Source organism: Microtus ochrogaster, linkage group LG9 (assembly GCF_000317375.1).
Source record: "Microtus ochrogaster isolate Prairie Vole_2 linkage group LG9, MicOch1.0, whole genome shotgun sequence".
Taxonomy (NCBI): Eukaryota; Metazoa; Chordata; class Mammalia; order Rodentia; family Cricetidae; genus Microtus; species Microtus ochrogaster.
In genome coordinates, this window is record NC_022034.1 from 1,156,255 (window position 1) to 1,174,379 (window position 18,125).

Sequence of the window (18,125 nt, forward strand, 5' to 3'; positions counted from 1 at the left end):
TGGCATATATATTACATGTTACTACAAATATATAATTATCAAGTATCAGACCATGGTACTAATCATATAAGAAATACAAATAAAATAAGAATAAATTTAATCAATGTGTACATAAATCCAAATACCTACAATTACAATTATTCACATTTTGAAGACTTAATCTTATTTTATAAATATATATTTAGATATGTACATATATTAAATACACATATATATGTATATATATCTGCATATTCAGCTTAATTTATACCAAGAGTTTGAGATTTTATACTGTCAGGGTTGAATATTTGATATAGAAAAATTCTTTCAAGATTAACTAATGTCTAATATTTGACTAAAGGTGTAATTTTCATCAAAGTTGGGGAAAGCAAGCATTGTTGGCAATGAATTTTGTCAATCCTGATGAATTTACCATTGGTTGAGGATCAAAGACACATATCTGTGTCTGTTTATTTAAAGTCACATGTTTGCAATTATGTATAGATGTGCATGAATGTTTGTATATCGTGGTAAATAGTTTATTTTAAAAGAATAAATCCACACTTTTGCAAATATTTTATTTAAGATAGTCTTAGTAATATGATATTTGAAATCTAGTGACTGTGTAATGATCTCTACCCAGAATAGATTTTCCCATGATGCAGACCCACAACCTCACAGTGGTGACTGAGTTCATCCTGATGGGCATCACTGACCATCCTGAGCTGCAGGCACCACTGTTCGGACTTTTCCTCATCATCTATCTGATCACATTGGTTAGCAATTTGGGCATGATCATCCTCACCATGGTGGATTCCAGGCTGCAAACACCTATGTACTTCTTTCTCAGACACCTCGCTACTGTAGATCTTGGGTATTCAACTTCTGTGGGGCCCAAAATGTTAAGAAATTTTATTGTAGATCAGAATACAATACCATTTTATTTTTGTGCTACCCAAATGTTTTTCTTTGATATGTTCATTGTTGCTGAATTTTTTATTCTCTCTGCAATGTCTTATGACCGTTATGTTGCCATCTGCAAACCACTCCTCTACACTGTCATTATGTCACAAAGAGTATGCTGGACATTGGTCACCATTCCCTACCTCTATGGTATATTTGTCTCACTTCTGCTTACCATAAAGATTTTCACTGTGTCCTTCTGCGGCCCCAATGTTATCAGACATTTCTACTGTGATGGTCTCCCCTTGTTGTCTTTGGCCTGCTCAAATACTCATGAAATTGAGGTGATAATTTTAATATTATCAGCTTTTAATTTGCTTTCTTCTGTTCTGGTAGTCATTGTGTCCTATGCATTCATCCTGGCAGCTATTCTCAGGATGAACTCGGCTGAGGGCAAAAGAAAGGCTTTCTCTACCTGTGGGTCCCACCTGACAGTCGTCGCTGTCTTCTATGGGACTTTGATATTCATGTATTTGCAGCCTATGTCCATTCATGCCTTTGACACTGATAAAGTGACTTCCATATTTTACAGTCAGGTTATACCTATGCTGAATCCCTTAATCTATAGCTTGAGGAACAAAGATGTAAAAGATTCCCTTAAAAAAACAGTGGAAAAACTATGCAATATTGTCTGGTAGATTTCCTATATTGTTAAAAGTAATCCAAATAATTCACAGTAGTGAAGTGAACATCAACAATGGGAAAGTAGAAGATATTCTCTCTCTCTCTCTCTCTCTCTCTCTATATATATATATATATATATATATATATATATATATATATATACACATATATATGTATATATGTGTGTGTGTGTGTTTGTGTGTGTGTATTCATGTATTACACATACATATGTGTGTGTTTGTGAAAAATAAACATACCAGCACAAAAGCATTGCTTCAGAAGAAAAGTACAACAGAAGAGCTAACAGCATTAAAGCCTATGTGTAAATGAAGGAAATAAGATTTCTCAGGAGGGTTTAAATGGATATTGTATTTTGGATTTTACAATAAATTACTCAATATTAATATGTGTCTTGGTTTTACTTCCTGAAAGTGCACTCTTTATATTTTAGTACCTTTACACATTTGTAAATTGATCAAACTTTATCAGTCTATCAAGAGGTTTGCTTAGATAATAAGTTCTCACTCATATCAATGTGCTCAACTATCCACATCCACCGAGATACCATGTTCCGATCTCTCATTGTTCCCTTACTTTTCTGAATTCATCCACAATTGCTTATTTCTTATATTTTACATACTGGCAATTACACATTATGTCTCAGTAAGCAGGACAACACACATTCATCTCTGAGAACCTAGCTTCAATAATTTTTCATAAGTATAAGCTGAAATACTGGCTTATACAACAAAAAAACTAAATCATAGTTTAATACAAATTGATCCTGGTAGTTTATATAACCATCAAACATCACCTCATTAGACTCCCAACAGTTACCTGGTAATAATAACTTCTCCTCAGGGAGAATCTCTATGGTTTAGAACACACATAAATAGATCTCAGAAGCCCATGCTGAGAACCGCAGTGGGAAACGAAAGCAGGAGTCTCACAGAAGGTAACAAAGTGTCACACAGAGCTCTCTAGTTTAAGCATAAGGAGATGTGGGCATCCTTTGCTATGCTTTCCCCATCTAGAGTTTCTCATGTGTGGTTTGGTGTCTGTTCTTCTAATATTTCTCAATGTCTGGGAAGCAAAATACCTCTTAATTTCTCGATTTAATATTCTTTTTGAACATATTCCCTGAAGTTGAGAGGACTAATGCTATTATCTATCTTTTAATCATACAAAGAAAAATTTTCTTAGATATTTTTCTTATATAACATCTCATCTCTGTCTTCCTTTCTCTGTGTCTTTCTCTAAATCTCTCCCTCTCTGTGTGTCTGTGTGTCTGTGTGTCTGTGTGTCTGTGTGTCTGTCTGTCCGTCTGTCTGTCTGTCTGTCTGTCTGTCTGTCTCTCTCTTCTTCCCTGCCACATACACATATAAAGAGATTTATAACGAGTAAAGGGCCTAAAAGAAAAGAGATAGTAAATAACAAAGTAATTTCAATAAAGAGAAGAATTTGAGAACACAAGTGTTAAGTTTATTTTATGTTGTCTTTAAAACTTCAGTTATATTTGACTCGAGATTACCCTGAGTATTTAAAAAAATATTCTAATCCAGATTGGTTGAGCGTCTGGGATAAAGAAAAGAACTATCCAGAGACTGAAAGGAGAGGGGGGGGGCAATTAGAACAATGTGTGGTGACAAATATGGATGGAAACGCCTTGAATAAGTGAATTATGTTAAACTAACTTAAATAATTGAATCTTTAACAAGTAATGTTTATGGATGAACTGTATAGTTGTGATTGCTTTTCATTCTTTAAAGTTTTCACACTTATTTATTATTTTTATGTGTGAGGGCCCATGCACAGAGATCAGAGGAATAGTGCATTAGTCAGTTTTCCCTTCCGTGTTTGTGTCCTCAGGATCACACTCAGGTTCACACACTCAGGTGTTTACCTCTGGATATGTCTCTCTGACCTGTTTCCTGAACCTTTGATGAAGGAAGTGGATTTGTATCTCAACATGGTTGTAAATGCATTACTTTCTTCATTGTTTTTGCTAGAAACTATTCATTTTCCTGAGATTATAGATTTGAAAAATAACATTTAAGTAATCAGTGAACAAAATAATCTACAATAAAGTATTCTTTTCTTTTCATTGAGTCCTAAATGTGTTCAGAGGAAAACCTTCTTGTCATTACCTATAAGAAAGTTCACAGTCAGTGATTGAAAATCAAACCAACACAAAAGGAACAAAGAGGGGGTGTTTCAATTATACAACAATTGATAGTTTTACATGTTTACTATATGAAGGGTATATATTGAGCATGGAATAATATAGTTAGCCACAGTTTAAAACAACTGTAAGTGGCTGAGGTATAAATTAAATGCAATCACCTGTACACACAACAGTGAGCTCCGTAGTATACAACTCCCATTCTCTCAGAGGCTGCAGCTTTCACTGTGATTGCCACTGTAAATCATCTTATTTTATCCAGCAAATTTTGACACATACACATGTTTAAAAAACTAATAAATGTTTCCTTCCTTCTGTCTGTGGCATTGAAAGCATTCAGATAAGCCTTCTTGAAGTGTAGAAATTTAATGAATTGTGTTCTATGTGATATTTGGAAGACTTTCTGTCCCTCACTTTTATTCAAGCAAATGCCATCATACTACACTTTGATTGCATTATATCTACACCACAGTTAATGTTTAATCCAGTATCAAGCACTGAATATCTATCACAGCATTGGGTACCCATATTTAGAAATGCTACTACTAAAAATTATACTATTGAAATACAGGACCTCTTAGTCAATGGAAAATATTGAGAGGTCATTAATTAGACAATTTTAATAAAACTGCTCACTTATATTTCAGATTTCTTCATGGTTTGTGGGTTCTAAGGAATATAGGAATTGCATTATAAGAAAAAATGTTCTTTCAAGAAGAGAATAATTTATATAAATGGGACTATTTAAATTTTTATTCTGTTTTTTAAGTTTCATATGCATTGTTTTTTCCTTCATTGAAAATAGGTTATTTTCTCACATGCTATATCCTTATTAAGTTTATTGACAATATAATGAATAAAATAGTAATACAAAATGATAACAAACTATGAATATCTCCTTTTGTCTACTCAAGCTACATACTGTAGTAGTTGATGTACATTCCGTTTTCTCTACCAACTCCTCATTTGTTCATCTTTTCAGATCTAACAAAGAAGTAGAATCCTTGTGTGTATGATACATTTATACGAAAAATACTTTAAGGTAGGTTTGTGTGTCTAGTGACTGTTTAAAACTCATGTTCTTTGTGACTATAGCCAAAGTGCACAGATTTGTTGAATCATTTACTTCTGCTTCAAGTTTCCAATAGTCCATAGAGAGAGAGAGAGAGAGACCTGTTGATTTTTTATATGCCAGAAAAGTATTTTATACAACTCAACTAATCTTCTTGGGAATACTTGTATATATAGATGGTGTTTAAGAGGATGGCAATGTTTGTGAAAATACAACTATTTACAATTTGAAGATTTTATGTAGTTTTCCCATATATATATGGAATATATATCCATTTGTACATTTACATATCTCTGTATACCAATATTTTCAGATGCAGAGGGTATTAGTGTTTGAGGCTGGATGATTCTTGGGGTACACTTTTGATATATAATGATGGCTCTTAGATTAACTAATGTCTAATATTGGATAAAAGGGATGGTTCCCAACACAGTTGGGAAAAGCATGCATCTTTGCAAAGATGTTATTCTGTTTAAAACTTTTATTTATAGAGATTGAAAGATTCATAAATATGTTTTTATTTGTTTCAAATAATTTATTTGCATATGTATGTGTATAGATGTGCTTAAGATTGTATGTACACATTCAAAACTAGATTTGTTTTAAGACTAAATTCAAATATTTGGAGATATTTCATTAAAACTTATTAGAAAAATAAAAACCCACAAAATGATATTTGAAATAAATTGACTGTGCAATGATCTCTACTCAGAATAGATTTTGTCATAAACCCGGATGGAGACCCACAACCTTACAGTGGTGACAGAGTTCATCCTGATGGGCATCACTGACCATCCTGAACTGCAGGCACCGTTGTTTGGACTTTTCCTCATCATCTATCTGATCACATTGGTTGGCAACTTCGGCATGATCGTCCTCACCATGGTGGATTCCAGGCTTCAAACACCCATGTACTTCTTTCTCAGACACCTTTCTATCACTGATCTTGGTTATTCAACTTCTGTGGGACCCAAAATGTTAAGAAATTTTATTATAGATAAAAATACAATATCATTTTATTTTTGTGCTACCCAGTTGTCTTTCTTTAGTATGTTCATTGTTGCTGAATTTTTTATTCTCTCTGCAATGTCTTATGACCGTTATGTGGCCATCTGCAAACCACTCCTATACAATGTCATTATGTCACGAAGAGTATGTTGGGTCCTGGTAGCAATCCCATATCTTTATAGTATATTTGTTGCTCTCATTGTCACCATAAATATTTTCTCTTCATCCTTCTGTGGCCACAATGTTATCAGTCATTTCTACTGTGATGGTCTCCCGTTAACATCTTTGCTGTGCACAAATAAAGAGGAAAGTGAAATGATAATTTTAATCTTATCAATTGTTGACCTGATTTCTTCTCCAGTTGTTATCCTTGTCTCCTACCTGCTCATTCTCAGAGCTATTCTCAGGATGAACTCTGCTGAGGGCAGACGCAAGGCTTTTTCCACCTGTGGATCCCACCTGACAGTAGTCACTGTCTTCTATGGGACTTTGATATTTATGTATGTGCAGCCTAAGTCCAGTCACTCCATCAACACTGACAAGATAGCTTCCATCTTTTACACCATGGTCATCCCTATGTTAAATCCCTTGATCTATAGTTTGAGGAACAAAGATGTCAAGCAGGCCCTAAGAAGGACAGGGAAAAGAATACAAAATATCTTCTCCTAAAAATCAAAGGTAGAAAATGTTGTCATACTTCACCAGAAATAAATTTACATGAGTTATACGTTTCAGAGAAGAAAACATTAAAAGCTAATGCTTCTCTGAAGAGGAGACAGATTATAAACAAAGCATTTGAAACAAATGAAGTAGCAGAAAGAATATATTTTAAAGTGTATAAATCTAAACAGGGTAACAATGTGTTTGCTGTATGTGATGAGACAAGTGTCTCAGATAATTTAAATTTATTTTGTGAATTAAACTTTACAATAAATTGTCTGGTGTTCACAAGTATCTGACTTTTTGCTTTACCTGCACTGTTATTATTTACATACAGTTGGTATTCATATGTCTTTCTATAAACTCTTAAAAATCTTGATCACAATGTTAGGAAACCACTTTGAGATGGAGATCCCTGTAAATCATAGCACTCAGAAGACTTCTTTTCAAACGGAAACTTATGCCCTGATTTTACATCACTTTTCTTTCACTCACATCCTATATAATGCAATAGCAATATTTAATGTCATGCATTAGTAGTTCATAAGTTAAATGTATCATCCATTTAAAACATGTGTGTGTTTCTGTGTTTGTGTGTTTATGCGGACTTAAAAATTTTATGGCAGCTTTTACCCCCTTTGTCTTGTAACTGAATATATCTTAATACCTTAGTTTATATTTTTCTTTACTGAATGATTTAATGTTTCCTTTCTACATGAAAAGTACAATAGTTGTAAGACAGATACTAAGTTTTGATTATTGGATAAAATGCCACCCTTATAATTATCTGGAATGTGGATTCAAGTGGAATGAAGGTCAGTCCTGACTACATAGTTAGGCTGCGGTCAATCAGAGCTACATCTTAAAATAGAAATAAAGACCAGAATCACTCATAAAACAATATTTTAAGTTTTGTTTGAAAATCACTTTGTGGATTTGACAACAAATCCAAGCTTTATGATATCATTTAAAAATTTTCTAAAGCCCTCTTTATATAAATTATTCTTTTGTTAAAAATATTTTTTCAGTGAGTATATGGGTTTTAATTTTTCTTTAATTTTTATTGTTTTTTTTTCATTATACATATCAATCCAAGTTTCCACTCCCTCCTCTCCTCCCATTCCCTCTTCATACCTTCCAACACAACCCCCATCCAATCCTCAGAGATTGGCACAGTGATTTGGGGAAGGTCCAAGGCCATCCTTACTATATCTAGGCTGAGCAAGGTATCATCCAAAGAGAATAGGTTCCAAAAAGAGCCAGTACATGCAATAGGGATAAATTCTGGTGCCACTGCCAGTGCCCCTTCCCCCAGTCTGTCCCAGTCATGCAACTGCCAACCACAATCAGAGGGCTAGTTTGATTCTATGCTTGTTCCTTCCCAGTCCAGCTGGAGTTGATGAGCTCCCATTAGCTCAGGTAGACTGTTTCAGTGGATTAACACATCATGGTCTTGACCTCTTTGTTCATATTCTCATTCTTCCCACTCTGATGGTGTCTGCTTCTGTTTCCATCAGCTGCTGGAGGAAGGTTCTATGGTGATATTTAAGATAATCATCAGTCTGACTATAAGGCTAGTCAAGATCAGCCCCCCCTCTCCTCTACTGCTTAGGGTCTTAGCAGGGGTCATTCTTGTGGACTCCTGTGAATTTCTCTAGAGCCAGGTTTTTTACTAACCCTATAATGGCTCCATCAATCAAGATTTCTCTTTCCTTGATCTCATCTCTGCCCTTCCTCCTTTTCGACTATCCCATTCCTTTACCCTTCTCCCTGCCTCTTCATCTTCCACCCTCCCCTCTACTCCCATACTCCCATATATTATAAAGGACTGATCTCCAAAATATATAAAGAACTCAAGAAATTAGACATTGAATTTCTAAATAACACAATTGAAAAATGGGGTACATAACAAAACAGAGAACTCTTAACATAAGAATCTCAAATGGCCAACAGATACTCAAGGAAATGTTCAAAATCATTAGCCATCAGGGAAATGCAAATCAAAACAATTCTGAGATATCATCTTAAACCTGTCGGAATGGCTAAGATCAAATCGCTAATGATAGCTTATGCTGGATATATTGCTTATATTGGTTTCCAAAATCAAAGTAAAATCATCCTATATACTTAGAAATTACTTATGAAACTGATGGCTCTATTTAGAACAGATTTTCTGATGAGCTAGGGTGGAGGCCCAAAACCTCACAGTGATGACAGTTCATCCTGATGGACATCGTATCCTGAGCTACAGGCACCATTGTTCAGACTCTTCCTCATCATCTCTCTGATATCACTAGTTGGCAACTTAGGCGTGATCTTCCTCACCATGGAGGATTTCAAGCTGAAAACATCTAAGCGCTTGTTTCTCAGATAACTCACAATGTCAGATGTGGTTATTGAACTGCTATGGGGTCAAAACTGTTAAGGGACTTTCTTGTGGATTAAAATACAATATTTTATTTTGTGCTCTCCAGGTGTCTTTCTTTACTATAGTGATTAATTTTTTATTCTCACTGCAATGCCTTATGACTATTATGTTGCCACTTGTAAACCACTCCTCTACACTGTCATTATATCACAAAGAGTATGCTGGATACTAGTCCCCACTCCCTACCTCTATGGTATGATTGTCTCACCTCTACGTATCATAAAGATTCTTAATTTATTCATCTGTGGCCACAAAATTGTTAGTTATTTCTACTGTGATAGTTTTTTTTGTTGTTGTTACCTTTATTTTTCTCAAATAAACACGAAAATGAGGTGATAGTTTTAACATTATCAGCTTTGAATTTGATTTCTTCTCTTCTGGTGGCCATTCTGTCCTTACTATTTATCCTCACAGCTATTATTCTCAGAGTGAAATCAGCTGAGGGCAAAAAAAAGGCTTTTCTCTACTTATGGTTCCCACCTGATAGTAGTAGCTGTCTTCTACAGGACTTTAATATTTATATATTTGCCCACTATGTAAATTCATTCCTTTGACACTGATAAAGTGACTTCCATCTTTTACACCCAGGTATCTCCATGTTAATTCCTTTAATCTATAGCTTGAAGAATGTTGTAATATGGAGCGGCGGGGCTGCGTCCCCAGCACCCCGGCCTCCTGCTAGCTTATGCCCGAAATAACAACACACAAACTGTATTCATTTAAACACTGCTTGGCCCATTTCTATCTAGCTTCTTCTAGGATAATTCTCACATATTAATTTAGCCCATTTTTAATTATCTGTGTAACCCACGAGGTGGCTTATCAGGGAGATTCTAGCCTACGTCCATCCTGGGTCGGAGCTTCATCGGGTGCCTCTGCCCGGGAGAACGGAAGCATGGTGTCTCTGCTCTAGAGAGCAGAGCTGTCAAGTCTGAGCTCACTTCCTCTTCCTCCCAGCATTCTGTTCTGCTTACTCCTCCCATCTATGTTTTAACCTATGAGCCCAAGCAGTTTCTTTATTACTTAACCAATGACCTTCCTCCATCAGAAGAACAATGTTATATATGATGCCCTTAAAAGAGTTGAAAAGCTATGCAATATTGCCTTATAGAGTTTGTATATTGTTGAAAGCTATCTATATAATTCACAAAAGTAAGTAAGTGTTCATAAAAGGAAACATAGAAGATATGCTCTTTAAAGAGAAATCAGATGTCAAAGACCAGCCTTGATGAAATGTGTACATTCCAGGGCAGGAGGGCAAGGATTAGCATTATTAAGCAAAAGGCACAGAAATATATGAAAAATAAGAGACAGGAACACTCGACATTCAGTGAATACTGAATCCTGAATCCTCCGGGTTTATTTTCCATATGCTTATATACTTCACTTCAAAAGGGGAGGGGGAAATGTGACAGACTTCATTAACAGGATGTAAGGAGTAGATTTGAATTCCCTGACCTTTGATCCAGGTGGAGCAGATCCACCTCTATACCCGAAATACTAATTAACCACACCCTAGGTCAGAATCTCTCCTTGTAGCCACACCTGTTGTCAACAACTATGAGCAAGCAAAAGTAGGCTCAAACTCTCTGACTGCCAGTGGAGGTGGAACAGGCTCACCTATATTGGTCTCCACAGTCAGATTATTTGTGTATATAGGTATGTATGTGTACATGTAATACATATATATGGAAGAATAAACATAGCACAGAAGCATTGCTTTAGTATGGAAGGACAATAGAAGAGCTACCAGTGTAAAATTGGGAATGTGTGGGAGGAGAATATGAGTTGCTGGAGGATTTTATTGGATATTATATATTGGATATTGTAATAAATCATTCAATGTTAACATGCAACAGTCTTACTTCCCATAAGTGCATTCTCTCTTTCTCTCTCTCTCTCTCTCCCTCTCTCTCTCTCTCTCTCTCTCTCTCTCTCTCTCTCTCTCATTACTTTTTCAAGACAGGGTTTCTCTGTATAACAGTTGTAGCTTTCCTGGAACTAGCTCTTGTAGACTAGGCTGGCCTCAAACTCATGGACATCCAAATGTCTCTGTCTCCCAATTGCTGGGATTAAAGGTGGTGGCACATGCCTTTGCATGTGGGAGGCAAAAGCAGGCAGATCTCTGTGAGTTTGAGACCAACCTGGTCTACAAGAGCAAGTTCCAGGACAGGCTCCAAAGCTACAGAGAAACCCAGTCTCAAAAAATAAATATGAGTTGATTGAAAAAAGTCAAACTTTGTCAGTTTATCAGGAGGTGAAATATATTGCTTATATACTAAGGCCTCATTTATCTGACTGTAATATGAAAGATGAGTACCCACCCAGCAATCTAGGTTCCCCTCTCCCTGCTTCTCTGCTTATCCCTACCTCCCTCCCTCCCCCTCTTCTCAAAAATAAAAACAAAAACAAACTAAGAAACAATAGAAAGAAAGTAGGACAAACAAGCAAAAAAAAAAAAAAGACAAAAATGCCGAAACAAAAGAAGCTTTCCCACTATAAAGCTATTTGGTAATTATTCTTTCCAACTCCTCACTTTCTCTGGTAACTAGAAATAATTTTTTCTAACCCTGTTTATTCCTGTTGTGTTTATTTTTTTGTGAATAATTCACGGTAAAGGTGACCTTAGTTTCTTGACTACATTTAAATAAATAGTACAATGTTTTCAACACCTGTACCTCATGACCATATGTTCATTCAAACATATATTGAGAAATGTACATAAGTAGATTTTTGGATTATAGAATAGATGTATAAATAAATGAATTAAGTCATAGTTGAATAACATCATTCCCTGATAATTAGTTAGTAACCTCTAGACATCTAATTAGACTCTCAAATTATTTAAATGTGATCACTGATCTCCTTAGAAGATCCATAGGGAGAAGGAATTCTGTGCTTTCAAATAAAGCATAAATTGACCTAAAAACCCATTTTAAGAGCCACATTAGACATTCAGGACAGTGGTTTCATACAGGTAACAGAGTGTGATCTAGCCATTTATGTCAGCAAGGATTTGGGATATTTTCAAATTTTATCCTTTCCCAGCAGTCTCTAAGTGTCCATTTCTACCATCAGTTATGTGCTTTCTAAATTCTCTAGGGTGCTCTCAGTTTCTCTTCATGATAATTTTAAATACTTATATCTAAAGAATGTCAACTCATTTAAGCATATTTGAAAATTACTCAGTAATATATCAAGAGTTTTAATGTGAGTATATGTCATAGGCATATTATTCATTTTTCTTTCACAAATCAAGTATAAGACATGCTGGTTTTGTATATGCTAAACATAGATTTTGGTGAATTGTTTGTCAAATGTATAATTATATACAGTATATGAAAATATGCCATATATATAATTTATGTACACATAATATGCCATATATAATGATGAGTTGGATTTTTATATGATCTAAATATGAATTTACTATCTTGATATTTTAATGAAAGATTTGAAAAACTAGCAGTCCATATCACATTCTGTGTCTTTCTAAATTTCAGTAATTTTTGCTACAGGACCTCTGAAGCAATACTTGTTTGTAAATATATGTATGTAATCAGAGTCTAAATTATTCAAGAGGTAAATGAAACGTTCAGGTCATCAAAGATGTGTCTATCATTATTTGAGCATGAGATGATGTTTTTCCAGTTTTATGATTATGAAAACTTTGTTTTACATTTGAATTCTGATTTGTTTAGAGTTTTAAAAGCAATCTTACAGTACTCAGTAAAGATAGTCACTCTTAAAAAGATATTTGGTTCTTGTGTTGAGTCTTAAATTTCCAAAGAGAAAACAATTTAACTATTTAAAATGTGTTGTGTTTTATAGCTTCTTTTTTTAAGTTTAATTCTTGCTGTAAAAGTACCAAAATAAAACAATAAAATGGAAACAAATCTTTTGTTTAAGGCCTTTGCTTGTTATAATGTATTGTATGTTTTTATATATGGAAAATATCTGGGGCTATAAAATACAACCAAAAATTAATTTAGGAGAGAAAATTAAATACGTTTTTATATAACACTGTAAAATATTTGTCCTTACTGCTAATTTAGAGATTACATAGTTATACCCAGCATCTTCACTAAGAACTACATTAATTGTAATCTCTTCTTATTCAGTAAATGCTGATGTTTGAAATATTCAACAAAATTGAATATTTTTAATCTATGAACCATGAGATGTGGGATGCATTCATATAGATAGATAGATAGACAGACAGACAGACAGACAGACAGACAGATAGATAGATAGATATTCATATATATATATATAATGATATATATGTGTGATTTTTAGAAATTACCTCCTATGTGTTCTGGATTATAGTTGCCAAAAAATGTGTACATAATGCACAAGAAGATTTCCAGGAAGATTTCAAATCATATCAAATTATCTGTTCAATTAATTAAAGCTTTATTTAATTTTATCTTTATAGTGGTGGTTAAAATATAAAATATGTGTAACATGAAGCATTAAATATTATTATTATAGACCGTAAGCTTTTTTTTGTAAAAAGAGAATTTTGAGTCTTCGCTATTAAATCAGTACTAAAACCCATTCTTTCTAATTTGCTCAGACATCTTTAAATGTTTGAAAGTTCTTTACTGTAATATACAAATAAATTTATCAAAATTATATTGAAACAAATATTAAAAAAAATTTATACACTACATATTTATATCATGTACACATATTATTTAATTAAGGATTATACAAATACGCAGGAAGCAATTGAAACGCAGCACACAATTCCATATTATTTAGTTTTGGCATAGTGAAGACAAAGCCCAAAACAGATCCAGTGAAAAGCAAGAAGTTTGACCTAATTACCCAAATAATTATCATTTCAGATCCATAAAGAGTTCAGTACTGGCCAGTGGGATGTGCAAAAAATCTAGTGAACACAATCTATTTTTGGTAAGTTACACCTGGTTAAAAATGCCAAACAGGACCCACATGTAACTTTTGAGAGTTTCTTAGGGAAGAATAGATTTTGTTTGCCCCTGCAAATGCACATGAAGGGAAGCCCTACAAATTTAAATAATGATGGAACCATTTTAGATTTTACACTGGTCTTCAATTAAATATCTAATCCAGCTGTAAAAGTTTAAAAAAGGACACCTAAATATTTGTATATATTGAATTATATTATTTAATAACACAAATCTTCTTTAGAACCATTCTTGAAATCTGCATCTCTTTCTTTTTTTAAAGGAATGTGGGAGTATGTTATATGTGCATATTAAAGATGTTATTTTAAATCCTAAAAATCAAAAGAATTAGGTTTATTTTCAGTATATTAGTTTTTAAAAGTTCCTCCAATTAGCAATAAAATACAGTACTTAAATGCTGATTTCTGTAATCAGAACAGGCTTTCTTATAAGCTAGGATGAAGACCCACAACAACCTCACAGTGGTGACTGAGTTTATCCTGATGGGAGTCACTGACCGCCCTGAACTTCAGGGCCCATTGTTCGGACTCTTCCTCATCATCTATCTGATATCACTGGTTGGCAACTTGGGCATGATCATCCTCACTATGGTGGATTCCAGGCTACAAACACCTATGTACTTCTTTCTCAGACATTTGGCTACTACAGATCTTGGCTATTCAACAGCTGTGGGGCCAAAAATGTTATCAAATTTTATTGTCGATCAAAACAAAATATCCTTTAACCTTTGTGCTACACAGTTAGCTTTCTTTCTTGTGTTCATAGCTTGTGAACTCTTTATTCTGTCTGCAATGTCCTATGACCGCTATGTGGCCATCTGTAAGCCTCTGCTTTATATGGTCATCATGTCAAAAAGAGTTTGCTGGGTGCTGGTAGTAATTCCTTATGTTTACTGTACAATTGTGGCTCTACTGATTACAATTAAGATTTTCACTATGTCTTTCTGTGGCTACAATGTCATCAGCCATTTTTACTGTGACAGTCTCCCCTTGTTATCCTTGGTCTGCTCAAATACACAGGAAACTGAAGTGATAATGTTGTTCTTGGCAGCTTTTAATTTGATTTCTTCTCTTCTGGTTGTCCTTGTGTCCTACCTGCTCATCCTGATAGCCATTCTCAGAATGAACTCTGCTGAGAGCAGACGCAAAGCTTTCTCCACGTGTGGGTCCCACCTGACTGTGGTCACTGTCTTCTATGGGACTTTGATATTTATGTACGTGCAGCCCAAATCCAGTCACTCCTTCGACACTGACAAAGTGGCTTCAGTCTTTTACACCCTCATCATCCCTATGTTGAATCCCTTGATCTACAGTTTGAGGAACAAAGATGTAAAAGATGCCCTTTATAGGACAGGGAAAAAAGTACACAGTGCTTTCCTTTGAAACACACTTAGGAGTGGAGTCTTTCCATCTTTGTTTGCCACAAAAATGCTTAGCAGGTACAAAGGATCAACATAAAATTAAATGTTAACATTCGTCCATGTAGTCAAATAGCTAAATGTTATAAATGAATTATTTATGAGGAATACAATAGATTTTATCCCATTTTATTGAAGAGAGCTGGATTCTAATTCTAATAATGGGATAAATGTGATCACGCTAAATATTTTTAGAATATAAAGATCACATTATTTTATGGTAGCACTTTATACAACTTAGAAACAACAGGAGCATGTTCGGTAGAGCAGGGTTAAATGCTGGTTGTACTATTGATACATTCATCAAGTTTTGTAATGTATTGCAGCTTTTATGGAAACATATTTACATTTTGGGATTAATTCATTTTTATGAGTTGTGTAAAAATCTAAATTTATCTAAAGCGTGTTCCCTTGCTTGGTTTGTAAATCACCATGAACGTTGTTTAATTACCCGATCCCGAGAAGGGCATCTATGACTCATTTCCTTTTCTCACAACAACATTAATTTCATTTATGATGCCCATAGTTATGGTTAATTTGGTGTATTCTGCCTCTCAAATAACCTGTAGCTTTTTAGTGCTGTCATTTTTTTTTCTAGTTCAGTGTATATATGCCTTTAAGTAAATGTACCACTTCAGATAAATGTTTAAGTTCTGCTGCAAATTGGTATAAATGTTCTTTTTATTCATTTTTCACTGGCTCAATTTTTATTTTTTGCCTGCTCTTTGTACATTATTTAGTTCTCTAAATCAAAATAATAAAATTACTATAAATGTCATATTGTCTTATTCTTGCATTTAATACGTGACTGTATGAATGTATTTCTTGTTCTTCTCGGATGAGAGGAGACCCTTTTATTTGACCCACGCAACATCGAGTGTACTATTGGATTCAGTATGCTTGCTGATGGTAACAAACATAATATAACTATTATATTAATTATAATAATTTATATATAGCTAATAATATGATAGTAATACTTGTTAGAACAAGCACATTATCACAAACAAAAATATGCTATATTTCTTACAATAGTTCAGCAATAACTTTTTAGAAATACATTTTCATGTACTGTTTCAATTTCTCATATATATACTTCCTAATCCCTCAAGGCTCACAAAAGTATTTCCTTCTTAGGTTTCATGTCATTTTATTTGCATAATGTACCAAATGTATCTGTGCCACCAATCAATTGCTAAGTAAGAGCTCTTTGGGTTAGTAAATGGGTATGAATAGTAAGATGGAGATCTGCAAATGAAGAGTTAAGAAAGGTCAATCATACAGTTGAATTTCTCAGAATAAAATTATACAGTTAAATCATAGGAATACATAAGTTTTATATTTTGAAAATACTGTAATTTAATAATAGAAAGTTCGATATGAAAAGGTAAAACAACACTATTTGTCATTGGTATCCATCAAGTAATAAAATACTTAAATTACTGCAGCTTTAACATATTTTCTCTCCCTCAATCAATTTCAGTGAATAAGTATAAATTATGTTCCAGAGAAAGATAAAAAATCATTGACATCCACATTTGAAGACACATTTTGAAATGAGTAAGCCTCAATAGTACATTTCTAACATAAACAACAGCAGTTTAGATTCCACATCAAATGACAGATCATAAAGAATAAAGTGTGATGATGTTTGCAATTGTTCATATCAATTATGTTGAAATTCATTTTGCATTTTATTATCATGCAAAGTCACTAGAATTTCAAAATGTTTCATATAGTTTTTTATACCATACAATTTTTATAAAAAATAGAATTGGAAAAAACAATTACCAAGAAAATTTGTTTCACTGAATCTAATATTCTTTACGATGGTCATCAAAAGTAGAAAATGCTGGTTAGAACAAGAACCTTAAAATAAATTAGAAAAACATTGTATCCATGAAAACATAACCTAGGTTGAGGACATAGTAGTGATGCAATAGGTTTTCATTCCTAGAGATTATAGCATTAGGAATAGATTACATGTAAGGTGGCTCAGTGATTAAATGCACTTGCCACACATGACAACACTCAGCAAAGCTTGAAGGAGAGCGCTGATTCCAGAAAGGTGCATTCACACTGGCACATATGTAGACATAATCATACATGGTGATGCTGAATAAAAGAAAATATTAGCAAAATATTTGTAAAAATAATTTTAGGGACTGGCAAGATGGTTCAGTAGTTAAAATAAATAATGTTCTAACCTAGGTTCTGAGTTCTGCTTCAAGCACCCATATCAGGTTGATTACAACTAGATCTAGTTGTAGGTTCTTGGGAGCAAGTGTCACTCTCCTTTCTTTGCAGATCTCTGCACTCGTGCACATATCTACTCACAGGTGCATGCACCCACATAAATAAAAATTCAATTATATTTAATATACATTAATATGTATATTAAAATGAAGAGATGTTGGTTAAAGAGTGTGTGATGGTTTGAATAGGAACGGCCCCCAAGGGCTCATATGTTTGTTTGCTTGGTCATTCGGGAGTGGCACTACACGAGAGAAATTAGAAAGTGTGGCCTTTTTAGAGGATGTGTGTCACTCAGGAGACGGGGGTGGGGCTTGGGGTTTCAAAAGCCCACGCCAGGTCAGTGATGTTCTCTCTTGCAGCTGCCTGTAGATCTGGGGGTAGAACTCCCAACTTTTCTAGGGCATTCTGCCTGCATGCTGCCATGCTGCCCACCATGAACGCAATGGACTGCACCTCTGAAACTGCTCACAAGCCCCAATTAAATGCTGTCCTTTAAGCATTGGAGTTAAGCAATAAGAATTGCTGCGGTCATGGTGTCTCTTCACAATGAAAGAACACTGACTAAGACAGGGTACAAAAGT

General features: G+C 34.2%; 3 protein-coding genes and 1 pseudogene across 3 annotated transcripts; all 4 read left to right on the forward strand.

Moving 5' to 3' along the window:
- The first annotated feature begins 638 nt into the window (after nucleotides 1–638).
- Nucleotides 639–1,580, forward strand: LOC101979136 (olfactory receptor 8K3-like). Its single transcript, XM_013352264.1, has one exon. It carries the CDS (start codon nucleotides 639–641, stop codon nucleotides 1,578–1,580), a length of 942 nt encoding a protein of 313 aa, XP_013207718.1.
- A 3,975-nt stretch (nucleotides 1,581–5,555) lies between these two features.
- Nucleotides 5,556–6,497, forward strand: LOC101996068 (olfactory receptor 8K3-like). Its single transcript, XM_005363301.2, has one exon. It carries the CDS (start codon nucleotides 5,556–5,558, stop codon nucleotides 6,495–6,497), a length of 942 nt encoding a protein of 313 aa, XP_005363358.1.
- Nucleotides 6,498–7,297: 800 nt separating this feature from the next.
- Nucleotides 7,298–14,202, forward strand: LOC101979424 (annotated as a pseudogene).
- A 106-nt stretch (nucleotides 14,203–14,308) lies between these two features.
- LOC101995776 (olfactory receptor 8K3-like) lies at nucleotides 14,309–15,253 on the forward strand. Its single transcript, XM_005363300.2, has one exon. It carries the CDS (start codon nucleotides 14,309–14,311, stop codon nucleotides 15,251–15,253), a length of 945 nt encoding a protein of 314 aa, XP_005363357.1.
- Nucleotides 15,254–18,125: the final 2,872 nt, after the last annotated feature.

Excerpts from the sequence above, each read along its gene's own strand:
- LOC101979136 (XM_013352264.1), top strand. The coding sequence starts at position 639 with ATGCAGACCCACAACCTCACAGTGGTGACTGAGTTCATCCTGATGGGC.
- LOC101996068 (XM_005363301.2), top strand. The coding sequence starts at position 5,556 with ATGGAGACCCACAACCTTACAGTGGTGACAGAGTTCATCCTGATGGGC.
- LOC101995776 (XM_005363300.2), top strand. The coding sequence starts at position 14,309 with ATGAAGACCCACAACAACCTCACAGTGGTGACTGAGTTTATCCTGATG.